Here is a 13452-nt window from a genome sequence, read left to right on the forward strand (position 1 = left end):
GTATTTGATGTTTATAGTGAAAAAATCATTTGAGCTTGCAAAATTTTAGAATTATTCTTGTTCACAATGAAAATATTTTGCTAGCTTCTTAAGAAATATTAACGATTTTTTTATTTTGCAGATTTGACGGGAGAATTAGCTCAGAAACTGTTTGATGTTTCAAAGGTATCTTCAGTAACAATGGCACATTCATTGCCCACCGCAGTTCCAGAATCACCTAGAATTAATCTTCCAAGGACACCGAAAACACCACGAACACCCAGATTACAAGATCCTAATAAAACACCAAGATTTTATCCCGTTGTTAAAGAACCAAAAGCCATTGATGTAAAGGTAAACAAAACAACCGGGAATAGTAAGCCTAAATCATGTATTCGCATTTCAAAATGAGACTTTTGTTTCTTAAAATATTTAAATGTATGTATATATATACATAAATCCTGGTGTGGCACTATGGGTTAATGTACCAGACTAAAAACCATCTAAACTGTAAGGTCAGTGGTTCAAGCTCACCAAGCTGCTCCTCAGAAACTCTATACAGGGTTGCTATGGGTCGGAATCCACTTGCTGGCACTTAACAACAATATCTATATATATCTATATATTAATCTATCTATCTATCTATCTATCTATCTATATATATATATATATATTGTTAGACTGTATGAATTCATTTAAAGATGATGTTTTACCTTAGAGGTATTTTCTCAGGGTACGAAATAATTTCTTTATAATAACGTAGCATAATTAAAGTCAATTAACATATATAATGAAGAATCTTACTAAGATACATTTCCTTTAATCCTTGTATACAAACTGAGACTTGTTTGTTAAGTTTTGTAGCTTATATGCAACATGTTTGAGTTTTGTGACTTCACATGATTTCATAATGTGTCATCCACAGTTTGAAGATGTTTGAGTTGGTTTATACTCAGAGGGTTTTAACTTACTTGTGAAGTTCACACTACTGAAAGTAATTGCAATGTTTGACTTCTTTTGTTTTAGAGTCCAAGAAAAAGAAAAACACGGCATAGTACAAATCCCCCTCTAGAGTGTCATGTTGGTTGGGTAATGGACTCCAGAGATCATGGGACAAGAACATCCTCTGTCAGGTATTTTATTTGTTAAATTGTTTTGCTCTTAATTTGTAATTTATTTGAAAGTTAATATGTTAGAAATTATTGGAAAATAAAAATTTTTTAAGGGAAAAAAAAGGATACGTTTTACAAGTATATTAAGCGATTAATTCAGTAAGATGGCTATTATGGGGGCTACAATGTGCCCAGTGAAGGAGGCTTCCTGCGGAGCCTCTGCATTTCATAAGACTATAGGTGGAAGCCTGAACCACATCCAGATCTTCAGAGATGGGAAATTTCCACTTGAAAGGACAAGCAGGCCAGCCTGTAGTGGCTAGAAGAACAGAAGATACTTCTTGAAAGAAAGACCTACAGGAAAAATATAAAACAACATAGGCAGACCGACTGTTACTACAAGAACAAGCAAGTTGCTTGCCCAGGAGACATCAAAGCAAGTGGTTGGGTCTCCTCAGTGTAAACCCCTTTCCAAGACTAATAGTCAATGGGAATACACGCTTTGATTGGTGACCACCACGCTTATCACCGATAAGGGGAAGTGAGGGAAAAACAGCAATGAAGCGGCGAGCTAAGCCCTACAATGTTCAGTAGACTTCTGTGAACCCAGGTGAAGACCTGGTTGGCCAGCAGTGTGGCAAGACCTGGGGACTGTTGGGCCCAGAGTCAGTGACATAGCCACAGAGGACTAGAGTGGAGAGTGAAGCACCCAGCTGATAAGAAGAGAGAGTATGTGCACAAGAACACCCACGCTTGCAGATAATACCCACTTGACCTGGCTTCAGTGACTGGATCAGAGCTCAACCAGAAGAAGAAAAAAGAGGGAAAAAAGAGTAATTTGATACAATATGATGAACTTGACCTACACGTATTGATGCAGTAGCTCAAAAGAGGGAACAAATCCTTACAGCAAGGATCATTCCCACCCCTCCACACACAGAGTAGACAGGGATGGGCCACTTGGACATTGGCTACCCAAAATGGGGTGTCTGCAAAGGCAAGAAGTGACTGGCTTACAAGCTTTCAAGAGGGAGCCTAGATCCAGAGGGCGTGAAGGAAGAATCCATGCATTTGATTATGGTATTGGCAAAGAATATTGAAAGTACCATGGGCTGCCACAACTAACAAATCTATCTTGGAAGAAGTCAGTCAGAATACTCCTTAGAAGCTTGGATGGTTAGACTTGGTCTCTTGTACTTTGAATCTGTTATTAGGTGGGACCAGTCTCTGAAGGAGGACATCATGTCTGGAAAAGTGAGAGTCAGCTAAAATGAGGAAGACCCCTAGAAGATGGATTTACACAGTGGCAATGGATTCAAATGTACCAAAAGTTGTGAGAATGAGTAGAAGCGAGTAGTTTGCCTTTCAGTTGTACATAGTGTCACTATGAGTCAGAACTGACTTGGCAGCACTTAACAACGAAACATCCTTTGAGCTAGTTGTTCTTTCAAATAAAGATAGTGTTCCATGAATATAGCTACTAGTTTAGCTCACCTTTATCACACAAATGTTTTTCTTTAAGCTAACCATCTTACTTTGATATGCCACAAAAGTGTTATTTTTGTTACACACAAAAAGGCATGTACTTTTGAAATTTCCTAAAGCCACTTTTTCTGCTTCGTCAAGGATGTCCTTAAGGTGAACCTAGCTTTGTTTGAATTGCAAATGTGTGGCTGTGAAGAATACAATTACTAGTAAATACAATTTGGTGCCACTGTCTTGTTGCTATGAGTCAGAATTGACTCAATGGTAGTGAGTGAATTAGTGAATGTCTTGACTTACACCACCAATGTTTTATATCATACGCCATTGCTTTATATCGGTAGAAGAAATGTCAACACAATGACAAGGACAAATGTCTTAGTATGAAAACAGTTTTAATCTTGAGACTTGCTGAAAGGTTCTTAGAAACCCTCTAGGTTTCACAGAACACATTGTGAGAACCACTGATTTAGATCAATGACTTAGCAAGATCACTTTGGTGGCAAAATAGAAGGAGATTGGGAAAAGGAAGAACCCAATTATTTCTAGTGAAAGAGGAGGATAGCCTTGACTTGAGTAATTGCATGTAAATGAAAAGCAAGAGACAGATTCTGGAAGCATTGTGGAGTTGATTTAGAGAATTAGAATTGCTTGTATGTGGTTGGGATAATTATATCACACAGCTTTTATCTTTGTGCCAGACTATCTCTCATTTCTATTTATTCAATTTACATCATTAATTTAATTACTCAATATAAGAAAATGAAAGAGTTTCCCAGTACTATAATTAAATGAACAGCACACAAACCACAAATTAATATCCACTATATGGGTCAGCAGTTCCAATCTACCAGGTGCTCCAAGGGAGAAAGATAAAACTTTCTACTCCCGTAGAGTTTTACAGCCTTGGAAACTCTATACAGGGCTGCTGTGAGTCAGAAATGACTCAATAGTATACCACCATCATATGAATAATGAATCATGAAGATTAATAAACTATTGTTTTAGTTGTACAATTTATGCCCATTTTTTTTTTTTATCAACTTCTGATTTTACCTATGTATTGAACATAAATAGCACTCCGTATCTATATCTGTATGTCTTAATTTAGGAAAGTTTTAGGGACTTTCCATTGCTTGTTGTTGTTGTTAAGTGCCTTCGAGTCAATTCTGACCCATAACGACCCTGTATAGAGTTTCCGAGGAGCAGCTGGTGAGCTTGAACCACCGATCATGCAGTTCAAATGGCTTTGCAGTCTGGTGTATTAACCCACAGCGCCACACTAGGCTCCCTGTAATTGGGAGTGGTGGTGGGGGGAAGGATTAGTATTGGCGTTGTTGCATAAGCACTGGAATACTAACCACAAAGTCAGTGATTCAAACCCACCATATGCTCCTTGGAAACCCTATTCAGGGTCACTATGAGTCAGAACCAACTCGATGGCACTTAACAACAACAATTGGTTTAAACATTTGGTTCCTGATATTTCTCTTTAGAGGCTTTTTTGTTTTTTCTCCTCAAACAGCAGTTCAAATACTTCACCTTCAGAAAGTACCCCACTAGCAGGAAGTTATGGATGTACGCCTCATTCGTTCCCAAAGTTCCAGCATCCTTCTCATGAACTTTTGAAGGAAAATGGTTTTACCCAACAAGTATACCACAAGTATCGTCGAAGATGCCTAAGTGGTATGATGCCTACTGTTTACTTAGCTATATTTAAAATTAAAATGTGACTGTAAGAAATTCAAATTATTTAATATCAGCATAATATGTTCTTTTCTTGTAATCACTAAACGTAAAGTATGTATATGTTGTTGTTGTCAAGTGCTGTCGAGTCAATTCTGACCCATAGCGGCCCTGTATAGGGTTTCCAAGGAGCAGCTGGTGAGCTTGAACCACCTACCTTGCAGTTCAAATGGCTTTTCAGTCTGGCACATTAACCACAGCGCCACATATATTCTTTATTGATGTGTTTTGTATCCTACACATATTGAGAAATAAAATTTGGCATATTCTTCATTGTTTGCAATTTAATGTTTTACTCTAAAGTAAATTTTTGTCCTAAAATCTGACCAATGAGTCAGATTAACATTTTTCTTCTACTTAGGAAAAAAAAGCCTAAATACATCTTGAGAAATAATGTGTTTCAGCTTTCTTCATTTTAAACTGTAAAATGTCAATTTTTTTAGTCTTAAAAAATCTGCTTTATAAAAATAATGTTTTACTTTTTTAAAAATTTTCTCCAGATAGAAAACGCTTGGGAATTGGCCAATCCCAAGAAATGAATACCCTCTTTCGTTTCTGGTCCTTTTTCCTCAGAGATCACTTCAATAAAAAAATGTATGAAGAATTTAGACAACTCGCTTGGGAAGATGCAAAAGAAAATTACAGGTCAAATATTTTCTCACATTTTTATACTTGAAAGGAGTTTTTAAAAAGATAATAATAAAACTAGTAATGAAAGATCTTGGTTTTGAATTGTGAAACTAGCACAAGATAATAGGAGGGAGGACTATATTACTGCATAGAAGATTACTCCAAAACTTAGCAGCTTAGAACAACAAACATTTATTTATATGATTCTTGAGGATTGCTGGGTTGTTCTGCCTCAATGTCTCTCATGAGCTTGTAGTCAAGGTAGTGGACTGCAGTCTTTGAAGACTTGGCTCAGGCTTAAGGATCCTTTCTTCAAGTTCACTTATGTGACTATTAATACTAAACTTCAGTTCCTGCCACATGGCCTCCTACCTACGCTAGCTTGCAACTTTGACTTTATGCAAAGCAAGTGAACTTAGAAAAAGAGGAGAAGTGTTCTTATGACTCATGAACCTTTGAAGGAAGATGGCTTTACCCAAGAAGTAGTATCTGATATACCTAGTGCTTACAAGTCTTTTAGCAAAATATCTGCTATTAATCTTACTATATACAAAAGCAAGTAAGTCACTTAGGAGGGGTGAAATTAGAGTTATGCACTTACTCAACAGCACTTAACAACAACAAGAAGAAAATTTGTCTTATTATAACTGAATGGCCCAACCACACCTGGATCCAGGCCAAAAGAATGTGGATAATTTTTATCTAGAATAAAGGTTATGTTCAAGAGTATTTAATACCGTATTCAAATATCATTATAAGCATTGGTTTGGAAAATATCTGAAACATTTCTAATTTTGTATTCAGTCTTTTGACCAGTTCTTCAGAAATAATACGAAGAGAGAATTTCTCTTTCCAAAAAAGCCATCTTCTAGCTGTTCTGCAGGTTCCCTATATTTTCATAAGGTGAAAGTAGGGCCAAGTCAACAAATATAGCAAAGCCAGCTATGGATTACTAAACACTACCCCTACTAAAGATATCAACACTTTAAAAATTACATACATTTCAAAAACTTAGCTTTTATTCGGGATTATTTGTACTGTGTTGCTAATAACGAGATGTTACATTATCACAGTAAAACTTTGATTATAAATCTTTTCTTTATTTTCCACAGGTATGGGTTAGAATGTCTGTTCAGGTTTTATAGCTATGGACTGGAAAAAAAATTCAGACAAGAAATTTTTAAGGATTTTCAAGAAGAAACCAAAAAAGATTATGAATCTGGTAAAAACAAAAACAAAACTACGCTCTTTAGGAATTATAAACCTAAGTCTATCAATAAATAGGGAGGGAATTCATAACTTTTCTCTTCAGGGCAAACCATTTAAGACCTTCACACCACTATTAACAGTTATTGATAAAGGATTGTTGTTGTTGTTGTTGTTAAGTGCTGTCGAGTTGATTTCCAACCCATAGCGACCCTACATAAGGTTTCTGAGTCTGTAAATCCTTTCAGGAGCAGAAAGCCTCATCTTTCTCCTGCAGAACTGCTGGTAGTTTCGAACTGCTGACCTTGAGATTAGCAGCCCAATTCCTAACCATTATGTTACCAGAGCACCTTTTGATAAAGGATAGTAATACTATATAGTAAAAGTGCTCTTTCTGTGAGGTGCTTTGAAATTTGAAGAGTGTCCTTTATGGAAGTGTATTTTGTCATGGTTTCCATGAGAAACATGGCTGCTCACTGGTGTTATAGTACATTAAAATGCTATGTAGTGTCTGCAGGTATGCTTGGAAAGGTGGCATAACCCAGGGATTAAAACTATAGGCTAAACTGAGCCAGATCCTAGATCTGCATCCCATTTCTGCTACAGTAAAACCCATGAAACCTGGAGCTGTTCCTAAGGTAGAAACCTGCCAGAACAGGAAAAAGTTTTCCGTGAATAGAGAGCAATAGAAAGAGGAAAGATTGCACCATGTCAAAGGTGGAAAACTGACAAGACCCAGAAAAACAAGGCAGCCCCATGTAGTTCTAGTTCTCACAGGTTTCACTTTACTTAGGAATTGTGTGATCTTGCATAAGTTTCACATTGGTAAATTCAATTTTGTCTTCTGTAAAATATGCACAAGAACACCTATCTGATTAGAGATGTATATTATTCAATTTGTTAATTTTTTTACAATGTTAGTTGCCATTATTAGTAATTCATGACATCATATTCACAAGATGTAGATAAAATGTAAACTGGAAATGGTTTATCCAAATGGCTAGTAGGAGCATATTCAATGGGAATCACTTAAAAATTTTTCTGTATAACTTATGTTATATATTTTCCTTTGTTATTAGGTCAGCTGTATGGACTAGAAAAGTTTTGGGCTTATCTGAAATATTCTCAATCTAACACGCAGTCTATTGACCCAAAACTTCAGGAATACCTCTATAGTTTTAAGAGGTTAGAAGACTTCCGCGTTGATGTAAGTTTAAGTCCTTTCTTCTGCAATTTTTTTTACCATCCTTATGTTTGTTCTTCTATCAATGACTTAATTATATTTTTTAACTTTTTGTTGAGAAATAATATCAAACTTAAAAGCAGGTGCTGAAAAACAACAACAACAAAAAACAAAATACGTAAAAAGTAGCATAATTTGTTACCTAGACTCCCCAGATATTAACATCTTATATACAAGGGTAAGTAAAAAAATATTGCTATGGTTGTTCTAGTTCACACATACACAGGTGTGTCCTAAAAAAAACCTGTTAAAACATGTCTCTGCTATCAGTGGAAGGCTGCAGACAAGTTCAGATCATAATACACTTGTCTGAGTCTCAAAAGAAAGGTCCAATCAATACAGTGGCCTGTGCAGAGGAAATGCAGAGCTGAGAACTCTAGACTCATGGAAAGAGAAAGGCTTTGTGTTGGCCAGCAGGAGGCTGGCTTACAAAATGTGCCCTTTGGTTATTTAAATGATTATACATTCCTGCATGTTTTTGTGTACATTTTTAAAAAAGAGTGAATAGAGGCAAATACTGTTTGTTAATCAGGGTCCCATGAAGGGGATTGTAATCATTTAAATGAAACAAAATAGGATTTGTTGAGTGCAAAACAGATGTTCTCTTGTGTAAACTATCACTCAATTCACAAAAAAAGCTGTAAAAAAAAAAAAAAAAAAAAGGGTTCTTAAATCTCTGGAACTGGAGTTTTTTGTTTTAAATTTAGGGTAATTTTCCACTGCCTACATTCCACCTTGTAAGATTGAGGGAACATGTGAGCTTTATGGAGATTTGTTTGAGAGATGTTTAAATTTAGTACTATCAATGATATTGTCCTTGTACTAGGAATCCTAAGTAAACCTTCAAACTTGATGAAGGTTATTTGACTTGGTATGTTTTCCAGCACCACCACCCCTATTGTTTTCACTTACGTGTTATTTAAACATTCCTACATTGAAGCAAGCTTAGGATAGGAGTTTAGCATCAAGGACAGAACTGTAGTTCTAAGTATTTTGCATTAACAGAGGTTTAGTAAGAGGGAAAAGAGTCTTTCTGAAACATTTTTTTTGGAAGCAAGAAACACACCTTCCATTGTTATACTCTACTATGTAGTCAAGCCCCCCATACATAAAGAAGCTTTAAAATGTAGCAAGTGAAATAGAATGCACAAGTACTAGTGGGCATGGGCAGATTTAGTTGGGTAGGAAAGTTATGCCCAAATATCTTAAATTGCTCTTAAATTTGTATTATACTAATAAAAAATCTACTGAAGCATCAGCGTGGTTTCCCTCTTCGTTGGGAAAGCCTGGCCTTTAGCTTATGGAGGGAGGAAAAAAAGTAAAATGACAATTGTGTTGTGTTTCATGATTTGCAGCCCCCTATTAATGAAGAATTTGGAAGAAAAAGACATTCATCTACTTCTGGTGAGGAGAGTAGTCGTCATAGACCTCCATCTAATTCCTCCACAAAGCCGCCAAATGCTGCTAAGCCTACACCTGCCAGTCAGCTTCAGATCCCAATAAACTCTCGCAGAAGAAATACTTCACAGGAGTCCATTGACAATTTACACCAGAACAGTGCTACTTCAGTTTCAACAAATGGTGAAATGCCTGAGAAATAGACTCTTGTGAAAGTTGTTTGCCCTTGAAATCAACATTTACATCAGTATTTATTTGGGAAAATCATTTGATGCTTAATTGTGAGAATCAGAAAAAAGAAAAAGGAAGATAAGTGGTAGCCTTTTTTCTAGCAATATAAATTCTAAAAACGTTTTCCCTGATTTTTGCAAACAAGGATAGTTTTGGGGGGTCCTTTATAGAAATCCTCCAGTAATGTATTTTGATCTCAGTATTTCTTTTTCAAAACTTGTTTATAAGAACAGTGTTCCTTGAGTATATCAAAAAAACAGCCCAAGGAATGTCTGACATTTCAGCTCATCCTTCTTAAAGAAGATCTAGTACGTTGCATTATCTCTTCTATAGAGCTTTCTTAGAAGAATCCAAATCACCCACTATCAACTCATATTTGAACTTATCATATGTAAAGGAAGATGACGTGTATATATATTTTTAAATTCAGAAAAAGAATATGAAATAAGTTTACTTTTCTTTTAAGCATATAGTCTAAAGGAAGTTTTTTTTCTTCTTTCACAAAAGTAAAAATATATAGTAATATTGCAGTTACCTTGAAGTATTTGCATTCTAAATGCTGGGTTTTGATTTTTTTTTGCCCTGCCCTCATGATTTATGTAGTTACTGTGTTGGAGTGAAGTTTTCTGCACAGGAGAAGTTTACTTTTGTGATTCGATAGAAATGTGCACAAGTAATTGAAAACTGGATTGTGGTTGGTTAGAATGTTGTCCTAAATTAATGAACTCTTGCGCTGTGTGGAATGCATCTGCTGTTTGTACTTCTACAAGTGGGTGTGTCACAAACAGTCAGATTATCTTCCATTTAAAAAGAGTAGTTTTGCCTTTTTATTTCATTGAAATTTATTTTATGCTCATAAAGTGTTTTTAAGAGTTATAGCAAGTTTATTTCTAATGTAAATGATAAGTTTCCATTTTGTGGGAATTGAAAAAAACAATAAAGCACTTATTCTGAATTATTTGAATTGATTTTTAATTTTTTTTGGTTTAGAATGTAGAAGACCACGTATTTTGTGAACAAAGTTTCAGTTACAAACCTACATGTATTTTTATTTAGCACACATGGATTCACCTGTTTTCTTGTATTGACAGAGAAGCTAGCTTTAATATACCAACTTTCTTTTCGTTTTGAGTGCTGTGAATGGATGCCATGTTCTGAAAAATAGCATTCAAATGCATACAATCTTCTTTGGATAAATGGGCTACTCATTAGTAAATAGAAGATTGTCATTTGGTTATTTCCCATGCACAAATGATAATATGCAGTTTTATAATTTTTACTATTTGGTGTTCATTTTGATGCTTTAATTCTAGGAAATCATAAATTTTGAATATCGAAAATAAATTTTACTTAGAGGTGGTGCAAAGGGGATACAAAACTACTAATGGATTAGAATAATTTTTTATATGTTTTCTTAAGTAGCTATATTGTTGTCATTGTTAAGTGCTGTCAAGTCGGTTCAGACTCATAGCTACCCTGCCTAGTGTTTTCCAGGAGCAGCTGGTGGGATTGAACTGCTAACCTGTGGTTCGCAGTCCAGTGCTCATTCTACAGTGCCACACCAGGAGTTTAAGTAGCTATGTTGTGCTGGCTTTTCTAAACCATGTCATTTGTATTCTGTGCACTATTAACTTTAAGTGGTCTCTTGAAATGATCTAAAAAAAATTTTCTCAATACTTTTTTTGTGTCAAGCAGATACATCTGAAACCCATCTTTAACTCAAGATTATTTTTACTCATAAATATGCAAGTGTAAATTTAATTGGAATATTGTGTGTTTTATAATGGATTAAGTTTTGTGATATGTATTAAATTAATTTTATATTTTGATTTATAAAAGTAATACATGTACCTTGGGAAATTCAGAAAAGCATGAAATAAAGTACATTTTAAAAAAGAAAAACAAAGCAAAACAAAATTGGTATTCTGCTATGCATATAGTGTTGCAACCTACTTCCCCCCCCTCCCAAAACAGAGGTGAACATTTTCTGATGTCATTAATATTTCTGTTGTTGTTAGTTGCTGTTAAGTTGTTAAGTAGATTCTAACTCATGGCGACCTACACTGTAACTTTGAATAACTGTCTAAGTGTTCACCATATGGATGCACTGTAGTTTGTTTAGTCCCCTGTTGTTTAGCTTATAAACAATAATTTGATTTCTAGTATCCGCATAGGTTAGTTTTTGTATTTAAGTTTGGGATTATATCTTAGTTGAAATTCTAAATAAGTGTACACCATTTAACACCTTCTAGACAGGTTGCACACTTGATACTTTCAACCAGCGGCATCTACTTCACTACCTCTTCTCCTGTATCAGTTATTGCAGATATTTCTCTGTAAGATTCAGAAGCAAAATATATATTAATCTCACTATTAATGCCAGTATTATAATCAGGTTACTAATAAGTAGTCATTTTTAATGTTTGTTAACTATATTATTTGTAGATAGTACATTGTGGTGGCATCTGGCCTCCTCTGGCTTCACCAGAGGGGAGGAGAAGAATCACCATTGTCATCAACCCTTGGCTAATTCCTGTGAGGCTGAGGTCAGATATGCTGCCAGCCTTCTGCCATCTTTACCAATTCGGACACAATTCTCATTCTCTACTTCACAGCATTCTCTACTTCACAGCAGTGACCACACAGAACTCAGAAACAATACTCAACAATTACGGGGTTTACTTGGGAATTTAACAGGTTACAATTCAGAATCAGAAATGCTCAGGGCGCAGTTCTACTAGTCAGGACAGCCTCTCCTCAGCCATGCCCACAGACAGGACTTTCTTGCAGCCAGCCCCTTGCCTTGACCTCTGCTGATAAGCACCTAAAAGACACTGCACTCTGCTATAAGCCTCAACTTGAAGGCACTCAACTCTAGCTTCCCAGTTAAGTACTTGGAGGCATCCCTCTGCAACAAGCCTCCTGTCCAAAGACACTCAGCTTTTTTTACTCCATGTACCAAGTAGTCCACTGCTCTGTGTCATGCTCTGGCTCTTGGTTCTGCTGCTGGAGCTCCTCTATGGCCCTGGGTCAAGGAGATTCAATACACAGGGACCGCAAGTCCAAAGGATACATTCTACTCCTGGCTCTTTTTCATTGATGATAGCGAGATTCTCCTCTCCTGCTTCTGAAATGGCTCATTTTATACTTGTTAAGAGTTCTAAGTTTTTGTAATCACAAATGTTGTTAGGTGCCATCGAGTTGGTGTCGACTCATAGCAACCTTATGCACAGCAGAACGAAACACTGCCCGATCCTGGGCCAACCTCATTATTGTTGCCACATTTCAGCCCATTGATACTGCCACTTGGCCAATCCATCTTGTTAGGGGTCTTCCTCTTTTTCTCTGGCCCTCCACCTTACCAAACATAATATCCTTCTCCAGCAACTGGTCCCTCCTGACAATATGTCCAAAGTATGAGAGACAAAGTTTGGCCAACTTGACCTCCAAGGTGTACTCTGGCTGCACTTCTTCCAACACAGATCTGTTGGTTCTATGGGCAGCCCATGGCACTTTCAATATTCTCCTTCAACACCATAACTCAAAAACATCAATTCTTCTACGGTCTTCCTTATTCACTGTCCAGCTTTCGCATGCATATGAGGTTATTGAAAATACCATGGCTTGGGTCAGGCGCACCTTAATCCTCAAGCTGACATCTTTGCTCTTCAACACTTTAAAAAGGTCTTGTGCAGCAGATTTTCCTAATGCAATATTTCGTTTGATTTCTTGACTGCTGCTTCCATGCGTGTTGATAGTTGATCCAAAAAGAATGAAGTCCTTGACAACTTCAATCTTTTCTCTGTTGATAAGAATAAACCCTGTTAATGACCACTCACAATGGAATCATATAATCAGCATCTTCTCTCACCTTCTCACCATCAAAAAAAGAATTGTTTGGTAGTAGTTACAAAGACTATGGGAAGAAGAGCCATAAAAAGTAATTAATTGCATTGTACTTATATATTTATAGATTGCTTATCGTATCTTATATGTTTTCCTTTTGGAGTGACCCCCCCCCCCATTTTCTGATTGATATGAAGCTTTTTTACTAATAACCCTTTGCTTTCTAATTTCTTTATGTATGTTTGACATTGTGTGTACATTTGGGGGCACATTTTATATGCATCATAAAGTGTAAAACTCAAACGTACTAAAGTACTGTTTTTCAGTGGAAAAAAAATAAAACAATCACTATAAATTGAACTGGCCCAATTCATAATTTGTATGTCTCTAAAGACATTAAATTGTTTCTAGAAGGAAATCACACTTCATTTGATTTTGCAGTTTTCAATTTTATGAAATAAAAAAGTCATCTTTAAAAATGTTTGAATCTGACTGGTACAACCCCTGATACTACGACCCTTAACGCCCTTCAGATCTGGAAATGAACTCAGCCCATGTCTCAATTTTCAGTCAACTGGA

General features: G+C 36.0%; 1 protein-coding gene across 1 annotated transcript; it reads left to right on the plus strand.

Moving 5' to 3' along the window:
* Positions 1 to 913: 913 nt before the first annotated feature.
* Positions 914 to 8999, plus strand: LOC102820108 (la-related protein 1B-like). Its single transcript, XM_006876105.1, has 6 exons — positions 914 to 1112; positions 4099 to 4259; positions 4820 to 4964; positions 6062 to 6171; positions 7235 to 7362; positions 8754 to 8999. The coding sequence occupies exons 1-6, from the start codon at positions 1072 to 1074 to the stop codon at positions 8997 to 8999; spliced, it is 831 nt and encodes a 276-aa protein (XP_006876167.1). The 5' UTR covers positions 914 to 1071.
* The last annotated feature ends 4453 nt before the right edge of the window (positions 9000 to 13452 follow it).

Source organism: Chrysochloris asiatica, unplaced genomic scaffold (genome assembly GCF_000296735.1).
Source record: "Chrysochloris asiatica unplaced genomic scaffold, ChrAsi1.0 scaffold00353, whole genome shotgun sequence".
In the NCBI taxonomy this organism is placed as follows: Eukaryota; Metazoa; Chordata; class Mammalia; order Afrosoricida; family Chrysochloridae; genus Chrysochloris; species Chrysochloris asiatica.